The sequence below is a fragment of the Amphibalanus amphitrite genome, unplaced genomic scaffold (assembly GCF_019059575.1).
Source record: "Amphibalanus amphitrite isolate SeventyFive unplaced genomic scaffold, NRLGWU_Aamphi_draft 000366F_arrow, whole genome shotgun sequence".
NCBI classification, from domain to species: domain Eukaryota; kingdom Metazoa; phylum Arthropoda; class Thecostraca; order Balanomorpha; family Balanidae; genus Amphibalanus; species Amphibalanus amphitrite.
The window spans coordinates 348,770-375,554 of record NW_024881860.1 but is presented as its reverse complement, the minus strand read 5'-3'; the positions used below and the strand labels follow the sequence as shown (position 1 = coordinate 375,554).

The 26,785-nt window shown below is 56.3% G+C and overlaps 2 protein-coding genes across 3 annotated transcripts in view; both read right to left on the bottom strand.

The window, feature by feature from the left end:
- Positions 1-4,581: 4,581 nt before the first annotated feature.
- On the bottom strand, positions 4,582-24,204 carry LOC122389644. Its single transcript, XM_043381853.1, has 6 exons — positions 24,092-24,204; positions 11,702-11,853; positions 8,917-10,198; positions 7,176-7,852; positions 6,077-6,209; positions 4,582-5,435 (listed from the first exon to the last, which is right to left on the bottom strand). Exons 1-6 carry the CDS (start codon positions 24,184-24,186, stop codon positions 5,390-5,392), a joined length of 2,385 nt encoding a protein of 794 aa, XP_043237788.1. The 5' UTR covers positions 24,187-24,204; the 3' UTR covers positions 4,582-5,389.
- Positions 24,205-25,369: 1,165 nt separating this feature from the next.
- Positions 25,370-26,785, bottom strand: part of LOC122389642 (PC4 and SFRS1-interacting protein-like) — a 30,236-nt gene continuing 28,820 nt past the window's right edge. For both annotated transcript variants that reach the window (XM_043381851.1, XM_043381852.1), the window contains one exon: positions 25,370-26,055. In XM_043381851.1, the coding sequence (XP_043237786.1) occupies positions 25,987-26,055 (69 nt within the window). In that variant the 3' untranslated portion in view covers positions 25,370-25,986. The remainder of the gene's footprint in view (positions 26,056-26,785) is intronic.

The following is a 26,785-nucleotide window of genomic DNA, read 5'->3' as shown; positions in this document are numbered from 1 at the left end:
CGCATCGAATGATATATATGTTGACCTCGAAAGGTCAAGGTCAAAGGTTGACCTCAGGTCACGTGACCTCGAGGTCATCATGTATATCATTCGATGCGTCTTGACGAGCTGAACACAATGAGACCATCCACGCGTCTGTATCTTGTTCCTGTACGGAGTTATTGGCCAAAAACCTTTGGTGACCTTTGATGACGTCACATGACCTCACAGCTGCCCAACAGCAAAACAGACCTCAAGGTAGTGAAGGTTGATCGTATATGAAGTCATGTATGGTATATGGGGCCATTCCGACCCGTTTTAGTGGTAAAAACAGGGAGTTGATTTTTCCCCCATTGACTTATAATGGGGAGGTCGCGAAATTGACCTGACCTTAGGTCACCGATATCAAAATTCCGAGATATACAAATTGCACATACTGGTACCGTAACTAAACCCTGAAGAGAAGAAATTGATCGGTCAAAAACTCTAGCTCTGGCGTGATTGCAAACTTTTCTGAGGTAGCGTCACCAAACCGCCTCTGGTGACCTGACCTGAGGTCAGATCAACTCAAAATTTTCAGACATGTTGCGTAGAAGCCTTTTAGGAAAAGTCAGAAAATTTGAGCTTCCTAGCTCAACGCGTTTGGGAGATATAACCAAAAAACCTCAGGGGGGGGGGCTCCTGAGGCCCCCCCCCGCCAGGAATAGGGTTAAATACCTGCATATAAGTCTCATCGAAATACTATTAGATAGTGTTTTTAATCAAATTTTGCGTATAAAATAAATAAGAGTTCCTAAATATTGAAATATCTTAATTGTTATTGTCTGACTGAATAGCCGCAACAGCTGTAAATCCTCGGAGTAAATACGTTACGGAGTTCATGTGCCGCTAACTTGTCGGCGGTCCCACGGCGCATCAGTGCCATCTCCATACGCTCCCGTCGGTCACACGACGCTTCCCTGCGCCCGAGACACTGGCCTTGAATCTCACGCCGAAAATAACGCCCGGACAAACGAATGAAATTCACTGATGTGATGAAGGCGTATCGTGGTGATGGTTCCCTGGGAAAATCCCTCGATCGGTAAAGATCACGGCCGGGATGGTTCCTCCTGCTAACGGTAGCACCACTGGGCGGCGGTAGTGGCGACGGCGACGGCTCCTTATCCTGACCTTGGGGCACTCCTGCGCTGGGGCCGTCTTAACAGCATTGGTGGGACTCTCTCGGCGCCGGCCAGTCGACCTCCGCCGCAAATTCCGACCCTGGGAGGTACGCAGTTCACTGAGACCGATTAGACGTCATAATAGCGGGCAAGCTGTCGCAGGTGCGCCAGAAATGACACGGGAGCCAGCTTGACAGTAAAAAACTGCAGTATGAATGTGTCATGCATAGTGCACGGTATCGTCAAAGCTGGACTGTAAGGGATGGAGCATTCCAGCAATGTAAGGCCGCTTTAACGGTGGGTGATGCCGGGTTGATTTATTGCAGTTAGCGGGGGATTAACTATAAGATTGGCCCTGAAACTGCTCAGAGGTCGAACCAATCCCTACTGCCGTTCGGTGTTTGTTGTTCTAATTTACAGTCGCCGCGTTCCGTGTTGCATAGCTGAGACGTTCTCACTTGTCATTTGTAGTTGTGCTTGTTCGTTGAAAGCTTCCTGGCGCCCAATAATGCGGCGCGTTTTCGCTACAGGACGGCCAAACTATTCACAACACATAGCAGGCCGCAGGTACCGTGAAACAAGATCAACGGCGGCAGTCAGAGATGATAGACGTCCAGAAAGATGATGATGCCGCTCGGTATTAACCCTATTCCTGGCGGGGGGGCCTCAGGAGCCCCCCCCCCCCTGAGGTTTTTTGGTTATTTCTCCCAAACGCGTTGAGCTAGGAAGCTCAAATTTTCTGACTTTTCCTAAAAGGCTTCTACGCAACATGTCTGAAAATTTTGAGTTGATCTGACCTCAGGTCAGGTCACCAGAGGCGGTTTGGTGACCCTACCTCAGAAAAGTTTGCAATCACGCCAGAGCTAGAGTTTTTGACCGATCAATTTCTTCTCTTCAGGCTTTAGTTAGGGTACCAGTATGTGCAATATGTATATCTCGGAATTTTGATATCGGTGACCTAAGGTCAGGTCAGTTTCGCGACCTCCCCATTATAAGTCAATGGGGGAAAAATCAACTCCATGTTTTTACCACTAAAACGGGTCGGAATGGCCCCATATACCATACATGACTTCATATACGATCAACCTTCACTACCTTGAGGTCTGTTTTGCTGTTGGGCAGCTGTGCCGTCATGTGACGTCATCAAAGGTCACCAAAGGTTTTTGGCCAATAACTCCGTACAGGAACAAGATACAGACGCGTGGATGGTCTCATTGTGTTCAGCTCGTCAAGACGCATCGAATGATATACATGATGACCTCGAGGTCACGTGACCTGAGGTCAACCTTTGACCTTGACCTTTCGAGGTCAACATATATATCATTCGATGCGGATTGACGAGAGGATCACGATGATGCCCTTAGTTTGTTCCTATCTTGACTAATTCGAAAGTTATTCGAGAAAAATTCTCTCCATATCTAGCGCCGCCATTTTGACTTTTTCGACCCCTGTGACGTCATCTTTGACCTGACCTGAAAATGACCTCAGTAAGAATTATAGATCTTGACCGTGCGTATCCGATGCCGTTTACCGTTTGTCGCTGCGATGTGTAGTTTTTGAGATCTGAAGGGGGGGGGCCGAATCGGCCCCCCCCCCCGCCAGTTTCTTGTCCCGGCGGAGCCCGCCAGGAATAGGGTTAATAGGGGAGCATTTTTGCCCTTCCAGAGCCTTTCAAAGTTATGAACTATAGGTAATGCCTTATCGTCACATGAGACCTGTTTTACTCTGTCATGCACTTATTTTGTTTTGCCTCTATTTTGCAGAAATATGCTAACGATTTTGTGTTCCCTCAGCAAAAATGAAATGCTAGGATAAAGGTAATCAATTATATACAATGAATTTATATACAATGAAAATGATTTAAATTGTTCAGATTGTTTATAATATATCGTCGATGAATTATAAAAGGCTGCATATTATTTCACAGTCAACGATGCAATTCCTTCTGAATTACAACATTTTGCTTCAATAATCACTTGAACAGCTTTGTTAAATTTCCGCAGTCTGGATACAGGGTGGACCAAAAAGGATGGAAACATTTTAAACTCGTATAAAACATGCAATATTGCATGCAGGTGACTGAAAATGATACCAAGCGAGAGTACATTTTGTGGAAATTCATAATGACATCATGCTCAGCTGCTTTCTCTCGTTTTCAGTCTCTCACAGTAGGTGTTCGAGGAGGCCACCTTTGCGAGACAGGCACAGATCGGCCCGCCTGGCGGCTGACGCGATAGCCCGACGACACATGTCCTCTGGTATGACTCGCACAGCCTTGATGATCGCTTTCTTCAGGCCACAGAAGCTTGCTGGACCTTCTTTGTAGACCTGGCCCTTGAGATGACGCTACAGGCAAAAAAATCCATAGGGGTCAAGTCAAGTGAATAGACGGGCCAGTTCCGACTGGCACCGTGGGATATCAGCCGGTCACCAGAGTGGTTCTCGATCCACTTGAGCATTGTTTTGCTATTTGAGGAGACGCACCGCCTTGCTGGAGCCACATGAGGTCCCCAAGATACTGCCATACGTCGCTTGATCTCACTTCAAGAACTTCTTTAGCGTCGCTTGGTAGGTCAGCCACGTCGCTCCCACCCTCGAACCGAAGTGGAACTGGCCTGTCTGCTCAACCGACCTGACCCTATGGATTTTTTCCTGTAGGGTCATCTCAAGGGTCACCGGTCAGGTCTATAAAGAAGGTTCTGTAAGCTTTAGTGACCTGAAGCGAGCGATCACCAAGGCTGTGCGAGTCATACCAGAGGACATGTGTCGTCGGGCTATCGCGTCAGCCGCCAGGCGGGCCGATCTGTGCATGTCTCGCAAAGGTGGCCTCCTCGAACATCTACTGTGAGAGACTGAAAACGAGAGAAAGCAGCTGAGCATGATGTCATTATGAATTTCCACAAAATGTACTCTCGTTTGGTATTTTCAGTCACCTGCATGCAATATTGCATGTTTTATACGAGTTTAAAATGTTTCCATCCTTTTTGGTCCAGCCCGTATATTGCATTTTTTTAGCCATGCTTCACGTAAAAAATAGCTTTAGATAAGACGGTGCTTTTGTCAATAACTCCTAACCGAATTGATCATCGAGTCGGGTTTTGAAACAATCATCCCGGAACGGAGTGTGAAATATAGCGATATGTTAGCTGATCCGACTGATTGTGACGGAACATTAACTGGCGTCAGTACTTAAATTTACTTTTCAATAAAGAGCAATTGGAGAAATATTTGACGCGTGTCTACAAGAAAAAAACGTTAATCTGCCCAAATAGTTTTCGCTGGTCTGCAACCATTACTGTTGAAGTTGTTTGTAAACCTCGACCTGCTATACCTTGATTTCTTTTTCTTTTTAGTGCCGAGAGGGGTTATTGCTTGTACGTACGAAACATGCATCACAGTGTCGTTGACGAGCACTGGCATTTACTTAAGTTGACACCCATAGTAAAACAGCGATTTTTATTACTTTCACGCAAAAGCTGGCTGGTGAAAGGGCGGTAAATAGAGGTGACCTCCGCAGCACCCCGACCCGAGGTGCCCGGGGCATACATATTACATACATAGCGCGTCAACACAAGCCAAGCGCAGTCGACTAGACAGCACACAGACATACAGTCCTCGCTCAGCCCGCAGAGGCCCGCACGGCCCCCCCCCCCCCCCCCCCCCCAGCTTCCCTCTGAGATCCGAGGCCAGAGAGCGACTCTAACCTCGCGCACCCTCCGCTCTACCCTCCCTACCTGCTCTACCTGCTCACACAGACACAAAAAAGCAACAACCGGCGAGCGAAGGTAGGCGGGAGCTCACAGTAATATCACCCCACGCAGCCAGCAGTCCATGCCCGATAAAACACTGACCCGCACTGACGTCACACTCAGCTGACGTTTTGATACAATGCACAGACGTCTCAATAAGCTGCGATCAACGCCACATAGACTTTGCCTACGTCTACATAAAAGTACGCTTACTAACTACACTAACGTCTCGATAAAACAAAGCTAGCTAATTGCTAAAACTGCCAGCATCGCGACCGGCTATACACTGACGTACCCGCGCACTGCGCATTGTTGATTTCTCACTGACAGCCAACACCGACTCATTATCGCTTCAATGGAGGCACCTCTTTGTCCACACTCCCAATGTTTCTCGGAGCGATTCTGACCGAGCAGACCAGGCCAGTGACAATGGCTAGAGCTCCCTCCTCGCTTCACGGAGCCGACCAGCGGATGACGTAGATAGGGTGACGCCGACGGACGCTAGCCCAGACGGTCGAGCTCGTCACACGACTTGGACTTGGAGGACCTGTCGGGACAGACGACATAGCGTAAACGGCGAGTACACAACCCGCAGCCAGCGCCATCTAGCCCGCTGATGCGGCACCGACAATAACCACCGCAATGAAGACATCTGAGACGGTAGCCTTTATAACTGAACCTTTGATTCAACCAGAGGCCACCAGGGGCAAAGTGGTCTGGCCAATCAGACCAGGGCCCTGTTTCACCGGTGACAGCAGCACGCTGCTATCACACGTGTCAAATTGGGTTTCCATGGAAACATCAACAAACCATGACGCCGTCAATCTGTGTGATGTCATCAAATATTGCTGCTAACATCTTCACGGCCTTGCGATCAAACAAATGTTAGAAAACGCATTCAACGAGACAGCAACTCTGTTCCAAACGCAGCTCACGGATTACACGAAACGTCAGTAGTGTGACCTCATCACATTACGCCAGCTCGCGCAATTTGATAGTAGCGTGCTGCTATCACCGGTGAAACAGGGCCCAGACCTCCAGGAACCTCTAGTATTTACAGGCCTCCCCAAGACCCAATACACATCAAATCTTTCCAGACTAGCATTATGTCTCAGCAAGTACCAATGCCGCCCAACCTCAATGAACCCCACACTACTGACAGCAGTGTGATCCGTTTGTCGTACTCACCCGACCCCCTTTCGGACCCGCCGACCGACTTGCAGCACCACCAGACCCGTCTTTGTCTTCTTGAAGAGTGCGATGGCCTCGGCGTGCGAGCAGCCCCGCAGCGGCTCGCCGTTCACAGAGAAGATTTCATCGCCTGTGGGGATGGAACGCGCCCACATTAGAGTATGCACTCGGTTAGGCTGTGTGTGGGCTGCGCTACAAGCTGGAAGATTTCATAGGTGTCAGCACAATCGCGGGGCAGACAGTGGCAGGTCAGCCAGTGTTGGGAGCATACGGGAACACAGACACAGGTCTCGGCGATACATCCACTCCACAAACACGCGGTTACACTGTAACAGCATACGATGCCCCTGTTCATCTGATGTGTGCCTTTCATCCTCACAGGCCACAGACCCTCGACAGGAATAACTACAGGACACATCAGATGAGCAGCAACTCTCCGTCCAGACTGCTGCACTATGCATGAGGAAGGACGGCGGCGGCTACTCAGACATGCATACGAGGGTCGGTCGCGTCACAGTCGCGGGTGGAGCTCGAGCCAGAACTCGAGTGTCCGCCCGATCAGGACCAGTGCGCGCTGTTAAATTTGGCTCTGACAGGGTGTTCGATGATGCCAATTTCGTAACACCACCGCTACGGTGCTGGTATCGACAGGCGCCATTTCACAACGGCTATCGGCAGTGACGTTTAATGCAGCTGGACGCGAGATTGGGAAACCTCATGACGCCGTGGTCCGGCTCAGCTATTGATCGGAGTCATTATCCAGTCGCTAACGCTGTGAAATTCAGCGAGACTGTGCCTGTGGCGCACCGCAGGGGCTATGGGGAGGTGGAACCGTTATATCGTGATATTGCAGATTATGGAATTTTGAGGCTAGAACTTAGGAAACAGTATGACATGCTATGAGACTATGGAATAAGTCGGGGGCTGCGAGATGGAAAGAATGCTGTGAAACTGAAGCTTATGTGAGTTTATGATAGACCGACCATTGTGAACATTCGAGACTGTACCATCATAAACTTGCTTATATGTGAATAGGTTGTTATATTGTTAATTGTTCTGGCACTCCTGCTATGGTGACCGTAGCAGGTTAGCTCACCTTCCTGCAGTTTATTCTCCTCGGCCGCCTGGCCGTTGGGCAGCACCGTCTTCACGAAGATGCCCATGTTGCCGCGCGGTGAATCCGTGCCGCCGACCACGCTGAAGCCCAGGCTCTTCCTGCCGCGGCCCTTCTCGAAGATGACTGTGCGCAGACTGAGCTGCAGCGAACGGGGCCGACGCGGCAGCGTGCACAGGCCGCTGCTGGGGCTGGTGCTGGTGCTGATTCTGGGGCTGGTGCTGGTGCTGGCGTTGCAGGTGGTGCCGCCCGTGTCGGGGCTGTCTGGCGGGTCTGCCACGGACCCAGGGCCGGCCGGCGGCGGTGACTCGGGCTCCGTCTGTCTCCGCCCCACGGAGTCGGAGTCGGAGTCGCGTCGGTGCCGCTGCCGCCGCCGGTATCCGGCGCCCAGTGTGCGGGCCCGCTGGCTGGGATCGCTGCGCCGGCCGGCCGGCTCCTGCGGCGTCCAGCCGGGTCCAGCGGCGTCCAGCACCAGCTGACCGCAGGTGGAGACCACCGTCACGTACCGCTGGTCGGGGGAGGCGGGCCGCCGGCTCAGCACCAGCTCCAGCCGGCCGGAGACGCCGCGCAGCAGGTCAGCAGCCTCGGCGGCGGGCAGGCCGCGCAGCCGGTGACCGTTGGCGTTCAGCAGGCCGTCACCGCAGCGCAGCCGGCCGTCCCTGCAGCGGCGGATATAACAGGTCAGGAACACACACCGCAGCGCAGCCGGCCGTCCCTGCAGCGGCGGACGTCACAGGTCAGGAACACACGCCGCAGAGAGGTCAGGAACACAGACTGCAGCAGCGCAGACGCCGTCCTTGGAGCGGCAGACACGGCAGGCTAGCTAAAATGCTAAGGAGTTTCATATACACAGACGGGTCATAATTGTTATAATGTATGCCTACTGCATAGGCATATATTGTGCAGTACGATATGTCATATTTGCTGCACATGGTTTATCGTGGTTAATAGCCGGGAAGTTACCACGTCCTCACGCATGGCTCGGTACCACGTCCCGTTTTCCTCATTCGAAAGACCGCGCCGGCCCGAGCCAATTCGGTGCGGCACCGTCTCCGTGGAATGGAGCCGAGCGTGTGTGCGGCCCGCTGGACCGTCTGTGCGACTGCCGAATGCAGTGAGATCACCCGTAGTGATGTCATCAGCTGAGGCACACGGGCTCCCAACGAGCAGGGACACGGCCGCGCCCGGCTGGTGCTGAATTGGTCGCCACGAGATTGTATCGAAAACAGGTGCGGCGTCGCCAATGGTCAGGACTGGTGGTTGGCTGAGCTGGTGGGTTGTTAGGCGGGAGGTATAACTGGCTGTTTCATGGAAGGCCCGTGTCCGTGACAGCTGTAATGCCATGTCGGACAGGCACTGGGTTATTCATCGGAGCAGCATCACTGTCAGTTGTGTCTGCAGAGGACGTCTCCGCACCAGTATTATCGGCCTTGTGTGGAATCGGACGAGAATAGATCGTCATCTCGGGTCCGGCTCGAGACAGGAGGTCCGCGCTGTATCATAACCGGTGGAGATTTGTGTGTGCCTCAGTTGCTGCAGGTCGGGTGTTGTCTCTGCCTGTCATAAAATGCCTTTGCCTGTCGTATTATGTAATGTCCCTGCTCATAAAGTGTCCCTAACGGTCGGAGGGTATCCTTGCCTGCCGTTTAGGTCCATTCAGGTCGGGTGGAAAGATCAGGTCAGGTAGGTGATGTCAGGTCAGGTCAGGCACAGGCGAGCTCACCTGTCGGCCAGGCCGCCGGGCTCGATGCCAGTGACGATGAAGTCGCCGTCCTCCTCCCCGGTCGGATCCTCGGCGATGTCCACTCCGAGCGGCTCGCCGTCGGCGGCGGCGATACGCAGCAGGTGGAACTGCGGTCCGGCCGGCGGCGGCGACGGCGAGCGGGACGCCGGCGCCGGCGGGTAGGCCGCCAGCCGCCGCCGCCCCAGGCCCCCTCCGTCCATCGATGAGGCGCGTCGGTAGCGGCGGCCGTCGAGCACGGCCAGCCGGCGCGGTCGGGTGGGCGGCGTGCCACTGCCGCTGCCGCCGGTGGAGCGGCGCGGCGCCGGCGGTAGCGCGCCGCTCGTGGCGTCACCCTCCTCATCTGCTCCCATCCAGACGGGCGGCCGCGGCGGCAGACGGTCCGGCCGCGACTCCGGCGTATGGGCGCCCCAGCCGGCCGAGCGGCGCCGCCCGGGAGCGGTGTCCTCCTCGACCACAGCCCGCTCCCGGCGGCCACCCAGGCTACCCAGTCCGCCGCCCTCGCACGAGGCGCCCGAGTCGGTGCGCTGAGACGTCAGGCTGCCCGACTCGGAGTCGTGTGTCGAGCTGCCGTCCGAGTGCTCGTTCAGGATGCCGCTGTCACTGTCACCGTCGTCATCAGCCGTGGGGCCGTCCATCTGTCCGGGCCAGAGGCTGCGGGTGCGCCAGCCGGCCTCCTGTCGCGCCGAGGGCCGGCGCCGCGGCCGCTCCAGGGTGCTGACCACCACAGGGACGGGCGTGGAGCCCGCCTCCTCGGGCAGGGCCGTCAGCGCGCCGCCGCCCAGCGAGGCAGAGCGGCCGGCCTCCCGCAGACTCACCCCGCCGCCGCCGCTGCCGCCGCTGGAGCGCCGCTGCTCCCGTCTCTTACCCAGGTCCAGGTCATCGCTGGGGTCCTCAGCCGGTACGTACGTCGACAGAAGAGAGGTCGAGCAGCAGCGCTGCATGTTCGTCGCTGTCGTCGCCGCCGAACGCTCCCGCCCAGTGCGTGCTCGCGGCTCCCGAGCTCGCAGGAACAGATTCTTGAGTGACTCGACGCGGTCGAGTTTGCCCCGCTCCAGACTGCTGTCTCGACTGGAGCTGCGCTGACCGCCGGAGGTCGCCGCGGATCGCCCGGACGGGGGCGGTTTCCTGCGCGGAGCCGTCAGCGCGAACGAGTCGGTGACCGAGTGTCGGGCCGACTCGGCGGCGGTCAGCCGGTCGCGAGAGTCTGCCCGTCGCAGCTGGCTCCACTTGTGGCCCACCAGCCGACTCCATGTGGAAAAACCTGCCGCACAGACAGACACACAGATCAGCGCGTGTTGACGGCTATCGCTGGGGAGGGAGGGAGGCACACGCTAATGGGATCCGGCGCGAGCCGGCGCAGTTGACGCCTCGCCGCCGGATTAGGCGGTCAGATAAGTGCGGCTTAGCATTCAGAAACTAAGAGCGACAAACGTCTGTGTCACGGAGCTCGGCCTTGGAGTCGGGGATTAGTTGTCGCCAGCTGGACCTGCGTCAGCAGTCTGGACTACGGAGCCTAGGCAGTCCCGAGGCCAGATCAGGACCGGAACTGCCTCATGGCGTGGAAGTCAGTGCAGTCATTGTGGGCATCGCCTACCTACGGTTCGATATTTTATTCGAGTACTTTTGCAAATACCTCCATTTCTAATGCACCGAGTTAAAACACTGACTCCAACGTTACGGAGAATCTGCAACGACAGACGTTATCTTTCGATACCTATGACTACCACTAGATGGCACTGCCAGTGTCCCCCTGTATTTATGCTGTGCCGCATGGCCCAACGATGTTACCTGTGATTTATCCATGAACTTTCCAAAAGTTGAGACAACAATGTTGATTAATTTTACATTAGGCATCCGGAGGAAGCCTGTGTGACCTTCACATCGCGTTTCTCCGGTGGATATAACGACGGTATGCATTATGCATCTCAATTACTAAACAACATTATACTTTTACAGCAAGGCTCTTGTTCGGCCAACTCACGATCACGATACGTCACATTACATATGGAGCTCGGCTCGCGGAAACGCATATCTGACACGCAAGCTCCATAACTTCAGGCCTCAGCCGCACGAATCCGTCTTAAATTTGGTCACATCTGCGGCCAGGCATTCCGTCGGCGCGGAGTTACGGCTGATGGTGGAGTTTCGCACGCCCCTCCCGTGCTGGCGGCTGAGTGCTGACTGCTGATGCCCCAGATGTGCCCGTTTGGCGGCAACCTCGGCACCTGACAGAGCGCTGAGGTGCCCACATACCACCCGTCAACTGCGAAATATTTACCGCCGCCCAGCGCGCTCTGTATAAGGCGCATCCGCTGCCGACTCATGCTGTTCATTTGTCCGCTCGTGTGACTCATATCACTGACAGCGTGTTATGGGACGTGTCGTGCTGTAAATCATGTGCCACTGCATCAACTCGACCACCTTGTTACGGCTGGGCGAGGACAGAAGTGCTCCGCATACATACCGATACCATCGAGCGCGACTTATAAAACTAGTTAGTTAGCTGTCACCTCTGCATGCCTCTAGTAATATGCTTCAACCGTAATAAATAAGAGGTGAATACAAATGCAACATGTCGACCGAAATAAAACGTGTTGCCGATTAGGTACATGAGTCCGTCAGCATGAGGTAAATGCATTCACTGAATACACTCCATTCATAAACGGAACTTAAGAACGATTGAAAAGCGTCTGTCCATTCTGCATTCACCCGGGCAGACTAGAGAGACTTTATTGAACTATGTTGGCGCGGTGCGGCGACTCACTGGGTTTGGTCGGCGGCGCCGGCGGCTCCGCGTCCTGTTCCCGGCCACAGCCCAGGTCACCGTCCAGCGACTGCAGACTGCTCAGCTGAGGGGCATCGGTGGACCGACGCAGAATGTAGCGCATCGCACGGCGTCTTCCCGTAGGCGGCATCCTGAGGGAAGGGAGGGGGAGGTCAGGTCAGAACGGCGGCATCCTGAGGAACGGGAGGTCAAGTCATGATTGCGGCATCCTGAGGGAACTGAGGTCAAGTCGGGTCCGAACGGCAGAATACTGAGGGAAGAGAGGTCAGGTCAGGTCAGATCGGAGGTATACTGAGCGAAGAGGGAGACATCGGGTTAGGAAAAGTGCACCCCGAGGGGCGTGGAATAGGTCAGGACAGCGGCACCCTGAGAGTCGCGGTAGGTAATGTCAGACATGCATGACGCTTTGCATCAAATATGCTTATGCTGACCGCTCCCTCTTCACGATCTCTCCCGCACCAAGGTCACGGTTGCAGGCTCCACTCCCAAAATACCGCAGTTCCACCAACTATCGCCGTGCTACCGAGCTCTTAGACTAGCCCAACTGTCAGCGGTCTCATTGAGCTGAACTGCGGGCCCACGTGGCGCGCGGTGTGACCCCGCCCCTGACCCGGACCGTGACCTCGGCGGGCCGCCGGCAGCGGGAGCAGAGACCGGGCTCCCGGCGCCAGTGACGCCGATAGGGCGCCATCCGCGGCAGCAGCGGTGAAGGCACTTCACACAGCCCGCCGGCTATCTCAGTAGCTGCAGCGCCCAGCCGACGTGATCTCAGGCAGCCGTATCTCACAGACGGCTTCAGAGTCGCCGCCGCGCGGCCACTTCCGGGAGGGCGCGGTGGCGGGCTGCGGTCCCGGTCTGCGACTCTGCACACACACACACACCGCACCCCATACTGCACTTAGGGCGCCGCTGAACGCTCGTTGCCGTCTGCTTGTCCTAACACATAGTTAGTCGCCATCCTGTTCATGTGTGGCAAGAATGTGTAGTTTTAAGTTAACCATTCCACTAAGCAAGAGCAGAAGTGCGAAGGTAAAATAACAGATGTAGGTACTGAAGAAGCATACTATTACTCTTATAAGCACGTTACAAGTTTGTACCCTTTATTTTAATTTAGGTGATTTAATGCACAATCTATACCGGGCCATTCTATAAATTTCATTCCTTTATTTTTTTCCATTAATACGGAGTGCAGTAACTTTTAAAGACTGAGTCCTTGATGTAGGAAATATCGTAATAAATAGATCAATAGGTGTTGAGTTGCGTGGGTTAGAAGAACCTGATGGCAGGTTCATTGGGTACATTGGGCCAGCTCTCTGCCCACACGTCGGCCAAATATGTCGCCGTTTAATTTTTCTGCGTCGACACTACAGTGCAGACGATCTACCTACCACCTCTCACGAATCTCAGTTGCAGGAATGTTGACACCTGGCGCACAGAGTCGCCATAAATGAACCTCGCGATGTAGAACGTTTGTAAACGAGCCGAGAATAGACGCCACCATATAGATACTCCGCCCTACGGCGGGGCTGGTCGACCAGTCTGGCTACTGGAGCTGGCCGCTGGCGCCGTCAAAGGTTGCAAAAACTGCCGCTGTGGGCCGTCAGACATACCGTCCCGACTAACCAGCCGAAGGTATGCTGTAGCATCGTGTCGGAATGCAGCCAGCCACGTGTCCTAACAAGTGTTTATTCGTTCACTTCCGTGTTCCTTGTCGTGCAACCATTCGTCATTCATCACTTGGTATATGACTGCTAGTCATGAACAGTCAGTCAGCCAGTCAGTCAGTCAGTCAGCCAGTCTGCCCGTCCGTCAGTCAGTCAATCAGTCAGTCAATCAGTCAGTCAGTCAGTCAGTCAGTCAGTCAGCCAGCCAGTCAGTCAGTCAGTCAACCAGTCAGTCAGTCAGTCTGTCCGTCCATCTGAGGTCCTGTTAAATGACCGTCACGAGTGAGAAGCTCCGGTCCCGGTCCCGCTCGCCCAGGTCCTGGTAATGACATCTGAAGCACCGTCCGTCTCGGCTCTGAGCGGGACAATTACACGCGGAAGTGACTACAGTATCAGTGTTAAATGGACTGATCGGAATTCAGGAGGGTAGATACAGATGCGCTGAGACGCTAGGAGCGATGGCCTGACAACGATACAGGAAGAACGAACTCCGCAATATATGGCCCGTAGATGGCTCCTAGGACACTCACTGGACAGGCCAACGGACGGAGCCAGACGGTGGTGTCCGTCTATTTACTCTTCCATCAACGCTGCACTCAGCCATCGACGTGTGGCCATTTAAAGTTGACGGTCACATAAACAGTTATAAAGAGACGCACGACGGACATCAATGAGACCCGAGCGGAGACCAGCCGGGGCACGAGCAGCTGGCTAGTGAGTGATAATCGTCCTCATAGACCTAGGACTGTGTCTTTGATAGCGGCGCCTCCCTATAGTCCTGTCCAACCTTCAGTGGCCGAACTTTAACAGAAGCAGCCTGTGGCAACGTCCACCGTGCAGTGTCCACCAGTGCCGAGTCCCATGAGGTGACCTTGTCGCAGCCCATGATCGGCCGTCACCGTTGGAATAAACTGACGTCCCGTCCCCAGACGGAGCTCCACCAATCGTCCCGTTACCTCCTGTGCGGCTCACCGCATCGGGCACGCCGCACGCGTAGATGAGCGGTGACCGTTTCCTGGGGTAACGACGCGTGATAGCGGGGACGTCTCTCACGTGCGACCTGTTTCTCCGAGACGGGCGGACAAGAGAGGACAAAAACGCCTGTCCTCGTGACTGCCCAGGTGCGGGGTAGCGGTGGATCGGCCGGCGGGAGAGGATGTGCGCTGGACTGCGCGCACGAGGCCGACGGAGGTGACTAGATATGAATACGATATACGGGCCAATGGAGATTGAAGAGGGCATGTGAGGCACACATCACGGATTTGGCTATTGATTCAGAGGTCGGACAATCGACAAACGCATATTACGCATGTGTCTGAGGAACGTTGCAGTTGTTTGACATGATTCATATCAGTGGAACATCTCCGTGCCATGTCCGCAGTGCTGTACTTTCTGTCGAAATGTTTACTCCGCATAAATCTTCAGGTGGCCCGCGGTCCGCCCAGCGACAGTCTCGTGACGAGCTATTGACAGGTGCTGCCCGGACAGGAGGTGGAAAAATCCCCTGCACAGCGCGCGTCCGGCCAGTTAGCAGAGCCGCTGCCGGCCCCGATCGGTAGCTCTGTATGGCCACTGCTGACAGCCGGTCCCGGAAAAAGGGCCCAACCCCGCACAGACACGGATCGGGCACGGGCCGACATTTTTGTCAGACGCTCGGTATGGACTCTGGTAATGAGCACTCGGCACCGGTGGCGTAAAACTGCCGTTCCGGCTCGCGTTCCGAACTGCTGCGATAGCACGGACCGACGGCCGTCGTCGGCCGCTAACGACCGAACAAACTAGATCATTTCAAAGACATTGAAAACAGAGCTGCCAACAGTCGACAGCTGGTTGAATACTGGCAAGATCGCGGATTGAAGCGCATGTGAACCGATCCTTATCGCGAATGGAAGGCCACGTAGCACGGCTTTCGTGAGATTCATGCGGTTGTAAGACAGCAAACTACAGTCACTTCCGTGGGTACAGCCTGGAATCGTGCAAACAGCTGGCCAATTTATAGTGTAAGAAGGTCACGAAAGGTCACGGCAGATGGAAGTTCCAGTGTCTCGAATTCCAAACGTGGTTCTAGCCCTTGATACCTATATTCTAACCTGAACCACCGCACGCCATCGAGCCGGAGCTTGCTGCCACATTCCAGAGGCCCGGCAATACCAGCTCGGCACATCTTTGTTATTTATTTCACCGCGCAGCTCGGACCAGATTGAATCAGCCGCAGCCCGAGGGCCGCTGTTTCATGTCTCCCTGCACCGGCATCCAGGAAGATCAGTCGGCCGAGCTGCCCGACTGCCGCTCATTACAGTCGCAGGGCCTCCCAATGACTCCATAACTCTCGGGGAGGCCCGTGCCGCCGGCAGAAATGCCACACCACGGCCGGGCCGCGGAGACGGCGGCCTTCGGCTGACGGCCCGGCCCGGCCCGGTCTCGGCCCTGTCTCGCTGGGGCCAAATTGGTCTCCGCTCGGCCGGGCTGGAGCCTGATATAGCGCTACCACGCCACTGCAGGTGTCCGCTCCATCAAATAGCAGGGATCGAGCACCACCACGTCCACCGAGTCCCGGTTACCCAGTCCAACCGAACCACACATTACAGAGTAGCCGACAGCAGATATACATATTGATCAGCCCGCCGCGCCGCCTTGACCTGGAGTCTGCACCTGCTGCCACCCACGCGGCACGCCTGTCTGGCAGAGTGTTCAGGGCCCATAGCCGGCGGCCGATGACACAGAGTAGTTACAGAGCCGGCAGAGATCGTCTGAACTCCCAACAAAGAGTATGTAATAGCACAGATCATGTGGCTGAGCCCCCTCCCCTCCCGTGACAGCCGGACCGCGGCCGATGGTCCCGGATTCGGGGCTCCTCGAGAGCATCTGTCGCTGCCCATCCCGTGCACCTGTGCACCGCAGTCCGGCGGCCAGCCAGACCGTGACGGGGTCACGGCCACGGCCACGGGACCGGTCGTAACAGCCTCAGTACTCTCTCCGGTACAGTCCGGGCTCTGCTCGACTGGTCAGCGCCGAATGACAGTGCTCGAAGTTCATCTACCTCCGCCGCCGCCGACACTCGTGCCTCAAGGGCCGGCGACCGCCAAAGCACACATCCTCTTCCCGGTACCGTGCCGACCATTTTAATTGCCACTCGGTGAGGAGCGCGGTCCTTTTTTGCTCCTTATGGCAGTGGCTGTGATGTCAGCGCGTTTTTGAACATGCTGGCAGCCGACAGGCGGGGAGTGGCCGGTACGTTTTTCTGTTGACGTCGACGGCTGCCGGTGGGAGCGGTGGGGAGTGGCTGCAGGTGACGGCTGGACGGCCGACGGCCGCGCCTTGGGGCCTCCTCCGCCGCTGCCGCCGCTGGTAGGGTCACGGCTCAACTCACCAGTCATCCCCGCTCCACTCGCAGCAGACGAGCCGAAAACACTGAGGGACCGTGCCGAGCCGTGCTCACGGCCGCTGCCAACTCTGCAGCGGAACGGCAGTCAACCGTGACCCTGCGTCCGAACCGGCCGTGACCCGTGCGTGACCTCTGCGACCCTCCGTGACCCCGCGGCGTCTCTGCCGGTAACACTGCCTTGGGGCGCACTGCCGGTGCTACGACCTAGCACAAACAGTCGTCAGAAGTATTTGATTGACCGGAACGTCTACAGAGGCCGCGCGGACGGCCGTTTGATGGTCGGCTAATGGTCCGATGACGCCCGCTGAGGGCCCGCCGTCCGGTGACGGCCGGTGACGCCTCGGTGACTTCGGTGACGGATCGCTGACGACTGGACCGTGTTGACTCAGGGATGCACTGATGGACAGTCGGTGACTCACGGAGCGCAGAGATAGTGTACGGCTGTTTACGTTAGTCGAGTGTTTACAGACGGGCCGTCGATGGCGCAGTGGTCAGTCGAGACGGCCCACCGGAACCGACCGCAGGCGCCACACCAGCACCACCCGGCCGATCACTAATTAGGGGGCTCGGCGCTAATGGAGCCATTACACAGCCGGGTCTATCCATCCCAGCCAGAGCCTCTCGAAGTGTTGGTGTTTGTCAGATTGACTGCCTCCAGTCAGGCACTTTTGTTCGGCAGCAGGTGCCGGTAATTTCATGGCCAGGCAACAGCCAGTGTGCGCCTGGCGCATAGACATGCAGATCATGCAATCGCAGTGTTTTTTCACGAACAGCTCGCTCCGTTTTCGGCCATTGGCAGTCGGCTGGGCCGCTCCTGGAAGCCGGGTGGTCTGTATTTGGGGCCGCTGTATTTGGCCAGCTATGCTCGCGGAGGGCTCGAGCCGGTAAGATTAGCGCCGCACCCCGCCCCCGGACGGAGGCGCGGTCACGCACCTGAGGTGCGCGGAGCGCCGGCGGCCGGGGAGAGTGTCGCTGCCCGGCGGCGGGGGCGGTGTCGGCGGCAGCAGCGACAGATGACGGGCGCTCTCCCCGGCCGGACCACTCCACTGACACCGTTCCCAGACACCCCGACGCGCCGCGGGCCGCGCCGACAGCGACGAGGTGGGACGCGCCGCCACGGCTGTGGTCGAGTGTTTGTGAGTCGGTGGGCGGTCCCGACTGGCGATCAACGACTGGGACTCGGTTCCAATCCAATGTCTACGCTGTCGCGCTACAACAGTGCTTAGAAAGGGAATGAGCACCTGCTATCCCTTCAGGTTCTGAGAATGGTCGACAGGCCCCCAGAGACTGCAGACAGCCCTCACGGGTTTGGCTGACGTTTGAACAGATCGGTTGGATGATGTGCCCGAAATCATCAAACAGCGTGTGTCGTCATCACTGGGATTAGCTGTCAGACGTTCTGTCGACTATTTTCGGCACACCATATACGGCAGTGGACCTTCGAAGCCACATTTTTCACTGCAGTCGCCAGCCAGGCGGTGGTGCCGGTCTGCACACACTTCCCCGTCAAATAAACGCCCAATTAGTGATCGAATTTCCGTGCTGCGAGGGATGTTGTGTTTCTGACACACCTCTCTCAGTCACATCCGGCGTCCCGCAACAGTCGTATTGACTGCGCAATGTCAACATGGCAAGCCCAGCGCTCCATCAAGTGCAGGGTATCGAATATCTCCCTCATATGTCAGTATACAATGGGACGTTGAAATGCGAAGCATCCAGCGCCCAACTTGGGATCCTGTCTGATATCCGGGATCCCGGCATTCAGCGCTCGGCCTCTGAGCCAGCTGCTTGGGCCAGCATCCTGCAGTTTTCCGTGCGATTTAGACGGAATGACGCAAACGCCACTGGAACCGTGTTTGCACGGTGTCGGCTCATGAAATATGCATCAGCAGCCGGCTCTGGGGCTCGGCAGCCGGCTCTGAGCCGCCGTCACCGCCGAGTCGCGGCCGCTCGACGCTCGGGCTCAGGGTCTGGGAGGGACGGGCGACGGCTCTCGCCGGTCTTGTGTAGTCCGTTGAGTGGTCCTTTTGGTCCAGTATATCCAGGGTGATCCATTGTGGTCTAATGTAACCCGTTATGATCTTTTATGATCGACCATGGTCCGCTGGTCTTTCGGAACAGACTCAGAGCGCGCCGCTTAGCCACGGATCTCGGGACTCTCCGCGCCCAGCTGTGGGCTGTGGCCTGTGAGCCGCCGGTGGACGACTTACCGCGGATATGGCACCGTAAGTGGGCGGTCAGACGGGGGATCAGACGGAGCGGTAGCCACTACCGGACCGCTCCCGTCTCGAGTCGCTGCTGAACCGACAGCTCACCCACGTCAGTGTCTGTATTTTAGGAGTTTCAGAGAGACAGACCGACTGTGCGGATCCTGACTCAGACCCGGGTCGGTGACGGACAAGGTCAGATCGTACCGGCACCGACCGAGCTCTGGGCTCCGGGGCGGAGGTCACGGCTGCTCCGGGGAGGAGCGTGTCCGGACTGCGGAGCGGGCCGGAGTGGAGGGGCCGCCCTCCTCTCCTGTCGGCATGGAGCACCGGGACCGCCTCCTCCCTGTCGGCACGGAGTACCGGGACCGCCTCCTCCGCTGTCAGCACGGAGCAGCGGGACCGCCTCCTCCGCTGTCAGCACGGAGCAGCGGGACCGCCTCCTCCCCTGTCTGCACGGAGTACCGGGACCGCCTCCTCCCCTGTCAGCACGGAGTGCCGGGACCGCCTCCTCCCCTGTCGGCACGGAGTACCGGGACCGCCTCCTCCCCTGTCGGCATGGAGCAGCGGGACCGCCTCCTCCCCTGTCGGCACGGAGTACCGGGACCGCCTCCTCCCCTGTCGGCATGGAGTATACCGGGACCGCCCTCCTCCCCTGTCGGCACGGAGTACCGGGACCGCCTCCTCCCTGTCGGCACGGAGCGGGACCGCCTCCTCCCCTGTCGACACGGAGCAGCGGGACCGCCTCCTCCCCTGTCGACACGGAGCAGCGGGACCGCCTCCTCCCCTGTCGACACGGAGCAGCGGGAGTGGGACCACCTCCTCCCCTGTCGGCACGGAGCAGCGGCAGACCGGTGTGATGCAACAGGTCATGTCTGACACGCCCTTGTGGACAGGGGCGCGCCCAACTCAGCGTACTACGGCTGAATAAAGATGCCGCCGGGAGCCGTCACCCATTGACGTAGGCGGCAAACATCGCTTAGATACGTGAGTAGAATAAAGACGGTTCATTATAAAATAAGGGTGAATCTTGTCAGCATTAAATGTTCGTATATGTCCGTTCAAACGAGAAGAGCTCTCCATCGGCACAAATTTACGTCATCCCATCTCGAAAATGGCCAGTGTGTTGGCGCGCTCCGAAAAAGCATCACAGATTAGACCGAAGCGACGATTTCAAGTGCTGCCATTTGGGTACGGGGACCCGCAGTTGCTTCTGTACACGAACCCCAACTCTAGCCGTCTGTCCTGTCCAGTAACAACCGCTAACATTGATATCGACTGCCGGTCCCTGTACAAGAGCAGCTGAGGTTTTCTGTGCGTGCCCTCTGACAGCTTATCGTTGCTCCCTGTGAGGGTGCTGGAACAATTTACTCAGGGTCGCTGTATAGTAGCAACTGTGAGTCCCCGTACCAGCAGGACCTCTGTAGAGAGTCTCAAAAGCGGAGCTCCGTAAAGCAGTCTCTGTAACAAGCCCTTGTACTAGTGACTATAAGGGAGTCTCTCCTCTTATAACTAGTCTCGGCAGTAGCCCTCGGTAGCAAATCTCGGCAGTGACCGTGGTCCGACATTGGCGGCGGCCCAAACCGGTCTAAACGCTGGCGGCGGATTCCCCGATGCCGGGCCGCCGGAGCACCAAGGATGCTGCCGCTGGTGAGCGCCTGTGCCCGGCCGGCGGACACGCTACATACTACACTACCCTGCACCGGCTGGACAAGCGCCTCTGGCCAACCACTACACTGCCCTGCCGGCCGGCAGCGCTCAGAGGCGCCACGGAGGCGCGGCTGTGTGTCTAAAACGCTTCCTAAATTGCATGTTGAGCCAGATTCATGATAGCCAAGCAGGCGACTATTCTCATGGACTGGTAGGTATAGGGCAAACGATCCTCCCGATGGGCACAGCAGAATGATATCTACATTTGACGCAGAACATCGGTACGGGATTTGAGCACAGGTCACCATGTGACATGTTTTGAGCAGGCTTAAACCTACAAAGAACGATTGGAAAATTGCCGGACACGGTGACAGCTCTATAGCGGATAGCGGGCAGAGTCGGCCAACTGTGGGCACTATGTCCAGCCCAATATTTTAATGTCCTGCCACAGCCCCGATTATGCCCTCCAACGGCCAGTAAACAGCCTTCTCCCGGGGCGCTACACAGACGCTGGATGACGGGACAGCACGTACACTCAGTCCAGCGGCAGTCTCCAAGGTCGGCGGCAGGGAGTGGAGACGCGCGGAGCTGGCCCGGGACCACGGCAGACCGAGCGAGCGCCGATCGAGCGTGAACAACAGAGCCGTCCCTGGGGCATACCGGATGGGCCGAGCTGCACCAAAACAGTACCAAGAACCTTACTAGCTGCAATCTCTTGATGCGGTTTTAATTTCGGCGGAGATCACACTGATAGTGGCACAGTTTCTGAAATCAGTTTCTAATCCCGTAACTACTCTTACTTACCGACAAATTATGTGTTGCTCGATCGAATTACGTGCCATTTCATCTAGAGGCTCCAAATACGGAGCTGGCCCCCTGCTGTTGGTACAGCCCTGTGTTGCATATCGCATTTCCATCCCCTGGTTTGCCTGCTATAGGTGCTGGATTATGCACGCAAATGCAGTACGTCCGGCGATCGTGGGGCTGCAGGCGCATGTCATGTTTACATGACGGCTCGGACTGCCTTGGGTTCGGACTCACGGCTCCGGAGGTGAGGTGAGCGGACAGCGGTCGGTTGACGGCGGCACACTGCAGCGGAGGGTGACTGATCCGGCAGGACAGCCCGCCCTGGGACGGCCCCTGCACGGTCCGACACCGCTGCTCTCGGAATGGGGAGCGGTGACGGTGAGCGACCGCTCGCTCCGGCCCGCCCGCTGCCGGGACCATGGACAATACGTCGTGGACCACGGGTAGGTGACGCCGGACCGGGCCGGACCGGGCTGGGAGTGCAGGGCGAGCGGCCGCCTCACACCCGCGCCAGAGACGGTGCCCGGTGATGGGCCCTCCGCCGGCAGACAATGCCAGGAAGCGGAAGGAGCCGACAGGAGAGCGGTGAGCGGAGGTGCGCAGCCGACTGGAGCCGGCCGGCACGCGACGAACTCTTTAACACGGAACCCAACTGACGCACCATCGGGGGTATAAAGTATAAGCCGACCAATAACCCGGGAAATGAGACTGACTGAGACTGTTCAAATTGTTTTGACACCGACACCTTTCTCAGCGCTCTGACACATGACATAACGTCCACACTGGTCTAACAGTTAACACTCATGACACTCCTCAACCACGGCTTTGACTGACACGTCGTCCCCACATGACACATTTGACCGAACACACGCCACTCCCCACATCTGACCGAACATACCACTCCCCAGCACAGACATCTGACCACTTAACCGCAGGAATGTTGGTCTGATTGCCATTCAATGACCTTCCGTGACCGACTCAGACCGGCGCCTCTACATTTCCCCGAGGGTAGGAACAAGATACCAGCATAGCGGACTTGCGTGATACCTATAGAGGAATGCCCGTTCGATGGCTGAGGGTGGCTTTTCCATCATCAGCAGCGACTACGGAACTTTCTCTGAGAGACGCTGTGGCCAAATGACTCGCGGTGTTGGAATGTGGGAACAGACTACATATATCGCCACCGCTCATTACGCTCGCTTCCCACCGCTCGCAGCTGCAGACACACCTGTCATTGACCGCGCGCCTGTCGATCAGCGCAGCAAACAAATAATGACCGTATGGTGAAAACACACAGTTCACATGCTCTCCTAAAGATTGAAAGGAAACCTAGCGAGGAATAGGCGCATGCGATTTACTGGCAAATTGTTTCCAGCTCTCCACCGAAACGTTCCGATCGACAGAATATGGTCAAGGACCATGGTGCGAAACGCTCTGATGCAAATCGGGGCCGGGGTTAGTTTGGGGTGCCACAGGTCATGGTAGAAGTGTGTGGTTCAGGTCGGGATAGGAAGTAGGAACGGACGTAACGAGCTCAGGTAAGGGCAAGGATGAATGAAATGAGTGCGGGGCAGGGCGGAGCAAAATGGTCAATGGTCAGGCATGGATATGGTAGACGCGCGAGGTCATGGTCAGGTCAGGTCCGGAATGCGAAGGACGGGCATAAATGAACGGAACAATGCCAGTTCAGGCTCACTCGAGGTGATTTTAAATGAGGCGGACACGACAGGACCGGGACGAACACGGGACAGAAGATACCCTGAGGGGCGAGTCGCGACCACGGCCGCCGCTAGGACAGGTTCCGACCGTAACTGGCGGGTCACGGTCGCTCCCGCCCCTCCCAACATAGACCGGTCCTTATCGATCAGACCCCTCCCATCTCACACGCATATCACCTGGACAGTGTCACCCGTCCTAACATCTATAAGTCAGATAGTCAGATACACGGTATAACACACGAAATCGCCGATATTGGCTCTCAAACAGCCGAGTCAGGCAGTCTGGCAGTCCGGACCGTTTAAACACTGATTTCATTATTGACACGCCCACTCAACAAAGATACGAGAAGGTATACATACTGCATATCTTATCAGGGCAGACATAACTCCACAAAGATTGAATGTAGCGACTTTTTACGACGTCCGTACTTATCATTCAGGGCCAATACGACGCAACTCTGGCCGTATAATGAGACGATTATCGACATTCCAGCGTTGCGCCAGAGTCGTCTGACCACCGCCGCACCTTTTGTTTCGATCGTGCTGAGACACACAGACCACAAATGACGTGACAGCACATCCCTTATCCTATGGGGCCGGATGCATGTCACTGCTTATCCCTCGTTTCAAGGGGCTGGTACGATGTCACATCTTACCCCTCGTCCTACGGGGTCGTGTATGATGACACAGCCTACCCCGGCATTGCACAGGGAGCCGGGTATGACGTCACAGCTTATCCCTCATCCCACGGGGTCGGGTATGACTTATTGACTTCACAGTCAATCCCGATCCGACGGATGTCGGGTATGATGCCGCAGTTTATCCCCTATCCCACGTGGACCAGCTCTCACCTCGCATCTTATCCCCTATCCCAAGGGCCGAGTATGCTGTCACGGCTTATCCCCTATCCCACGGGGTCAGAGTATGACGTCACCCACCTGACGTCGGCGGCGCTCCTGTCGGCCCTGGGGGGCGGCCGGCCACCGCCGCCGCCTCCGCCGCTGCCACAGACCAGCGTCGTTCCACCTCCCATCGCTGCGGTGCCTGGCGACTGACTGACGCGGCGGCGCGGCCCGGCAGGCCACCGACCGAGACGGGCGGGCGGGCGGGCGGCCGGCCGCGGCGCTCCGGGGCATGGCTGACGGCCGGCCGGGTCAGTGCGGGTCAGTGGGAGGGACAGAGGTATACCCCGGTCAGGAGAGGGGAGGGGTTAGCTGCGGTGATTACGGGTCTCCCAGCAGCGGTAATGGGCCGAGGTGTTGAAGGGGTGAGATGGGGCGGTCTGCGGTGACCGAGAGCAGAAACAGTCATTATCCAGGCAGGAATAAGAGGACCACCCCGCAGTCAGCACGGTCATCCCGTCACCGCAGTCCTACTCTAATAAGGTGTTATTGTGGATGCGGCCAATGTAATTCGGGTTGAATGCTTAACCCCCAGCGGTGCCAGCTTCGTAAAATTATTTACTTCGTCACAAGTCGCAGCATCGAGGATTGTGACTGGTGCATACCAGCCATTCAGCACGGCATAATATGCCCGCCGATGTGGCATTCTAGACCACATGCAAACGATGACAGTGGTTGGCTAGAGCAGGCTAGAAATAAACGCCGGCCATGAACCCTAGGAATCATCGTCACGACACCATTCGCAGTTGTCGCTCCACCGTCGTAAACAAACTTTCTTACAGACAGCACGACAGGTGAATGTAAGTGGAATGCTCACCGCTGGAATTTTTGAAACAGTTCGCCGGTCGTCTGTCCTGTCTGGTCATGCTTTCCACAACGAACAAAAAATGCGCCGTTGTTTGCCGTCATTGAAGCCTACGCGTGTTGCTTGTTGAAGCCTATTGCGATACATTTTTAGATCGCAAATTACGTCATTTGCGATATAAAAGATACAGACAAGTCAAATAACGCGGCTCCTAGTTCGCATGCCGTGCAAAACCTCACTCCTTCTGGAATCCATATAACGAAGGCATGAACATTTTGGCTAATAATAATAGCGGCAGAACAAATCGTTCACAAACACGAATCGTCCTGTAACAGCTGAAAATAACATATCCTAAAAGGTCAACATACCTACCAGTTCGCCTCGATTTCCGCGTTCCAGGTGAAAGCAACGAAATTCGCGTGCAACATTTTCTATCATGGATGATACCGTTTCCGAGACAATTGATGCTTATTTCCGAAACATTTCATCAGCAAACGTGAAACACAACGTGGGATGATCCGGTCCTTTATTGAGAAATGTACAATGATGTGTGACCTGTCCCCCCTCCCCCTCCCCACTGCTCCCGGCTAAACGTGGCAAATCTTATAGCCAACGGCCGGCCGGGAGTCAGGCTCGCGACATGACCAGGAACGATGCGAACACAGCGACGCCAATGGCTTCGTACAATGAACTGGAACGGGGCTACAGCGCTCGCGCGGCACCCTTTCACTCACACACTGCTTACACTCACAACACCAAGAGGCGCTCAGCCGATCGGGGACCGCCTGCGTGCACCGAGTCGCCGGCACACTCGCCTGGCACCGGGCGGGCCAGCTCCAGGCCCGGCCGAGCGAGCTCCAGGCCCGGCCGAGTGAACTCCAGGCCCGGCCGAGCTAACAGAGTCCACCTGAGCCAACTCAGCGCTCACTCAAAACTCATGTCCCGGCTGAGATAACTCAATGCCTGGCCTTTCTACTCGGCCTGAGCAGCACTCAGCGGCAACTCAAAACTCTTGTACCGGCCGAGCTGGCTCAAAGCCCGGCCAATCTAGCTCATAGCTCTTCCGTTTGTCTGTGGGGCCGTAATAACAGGCACGGCCTCTCCCCACACTGTCCGTGGGTGGGGACTACTGCTCGGCAGGTTCGGCCGACTCTTTCTCCTCAGCAGCGCTGGGCTCCTCAGTCTCAGCGGCCTCCTGGCGACAGGACGGCAACGGTCAGCACATGGGGCAGGCGCGGTCTGGGCATAGAACGGCAACGCTCAGAAGTCGGGTTACAGGACGGTGACGGTCAAAACATAGGGCGGTCGCGGTCAGAGGATACTGACGATCGGAGCATAGGGCGGCCGCCGTAAGCACACATAGGACGGTCACAGTCAGATCATAGGGCGGTGATAGCACATAGGGCGGCGACTGTCCGTACATAGGGCGGTTGCCACAGAGCGTTAGAGTGAGGGGCAGACGGAAGGACACCGTGTGGACATTAGATGGGGATTGCTGAGCGATAAGCGACATGAGACAAATCGCACGAGGAAGGGAATGCGTAGGCCAGAACAGCAGCGCATGGCACCGCATTACAGCAATCAAAACACAACTAAATTTATCACTGAGCACGTCACATACGAAAATCCCCGGAGCCCATCAAGCCCATTAACTACCTTCCTGAAGGCCCGTCGCTAGGACTAACAAAAGCTCAATACCAAAGCTCCCACTCCCCCCCCCCCCCGAAACAAAAGAAAAAGAAAAAAGAAGCCCTAAGAGCATAAAACAAAATATGTAGGTAGGTAAGTAATCGTGTAAATAATCAACATAACATGGATAATCAGCAATTGATCAATTTCAAAGTCAACGAAACGCCTAAATAAATGTGTACCCCGCTTTCACTGCCCGGTTAGCTGCGAAACTAGACACGCTACTTGGGTGCCGT

Bases quoted from the DNA above. Each gene is read 5' to 3' on its own strand.
- LOC122389644 (XM_043381853.1), bottom strand. From the start codon at position 24,186: ATGGGAGGTGGAACGACGCTGGTCTGTGGCAGCGGCGGAGGCGGCGGC. The intron at 11,854-24,091 runs GTGGGTGACGTC...CCCTTCCCTCAG, and splicing joins AGGAGCGCCGCCGACGTCAG to GATGCCGCCTACGGGAAGAC. The intron at 5,436-6,076 runs GTGAGTACGACA...CTGTCCCGACAG, and splicing joins CGGGTCCGAAAGGGGGTCGG to GTCCTCCAAGTCCAAGTCGT.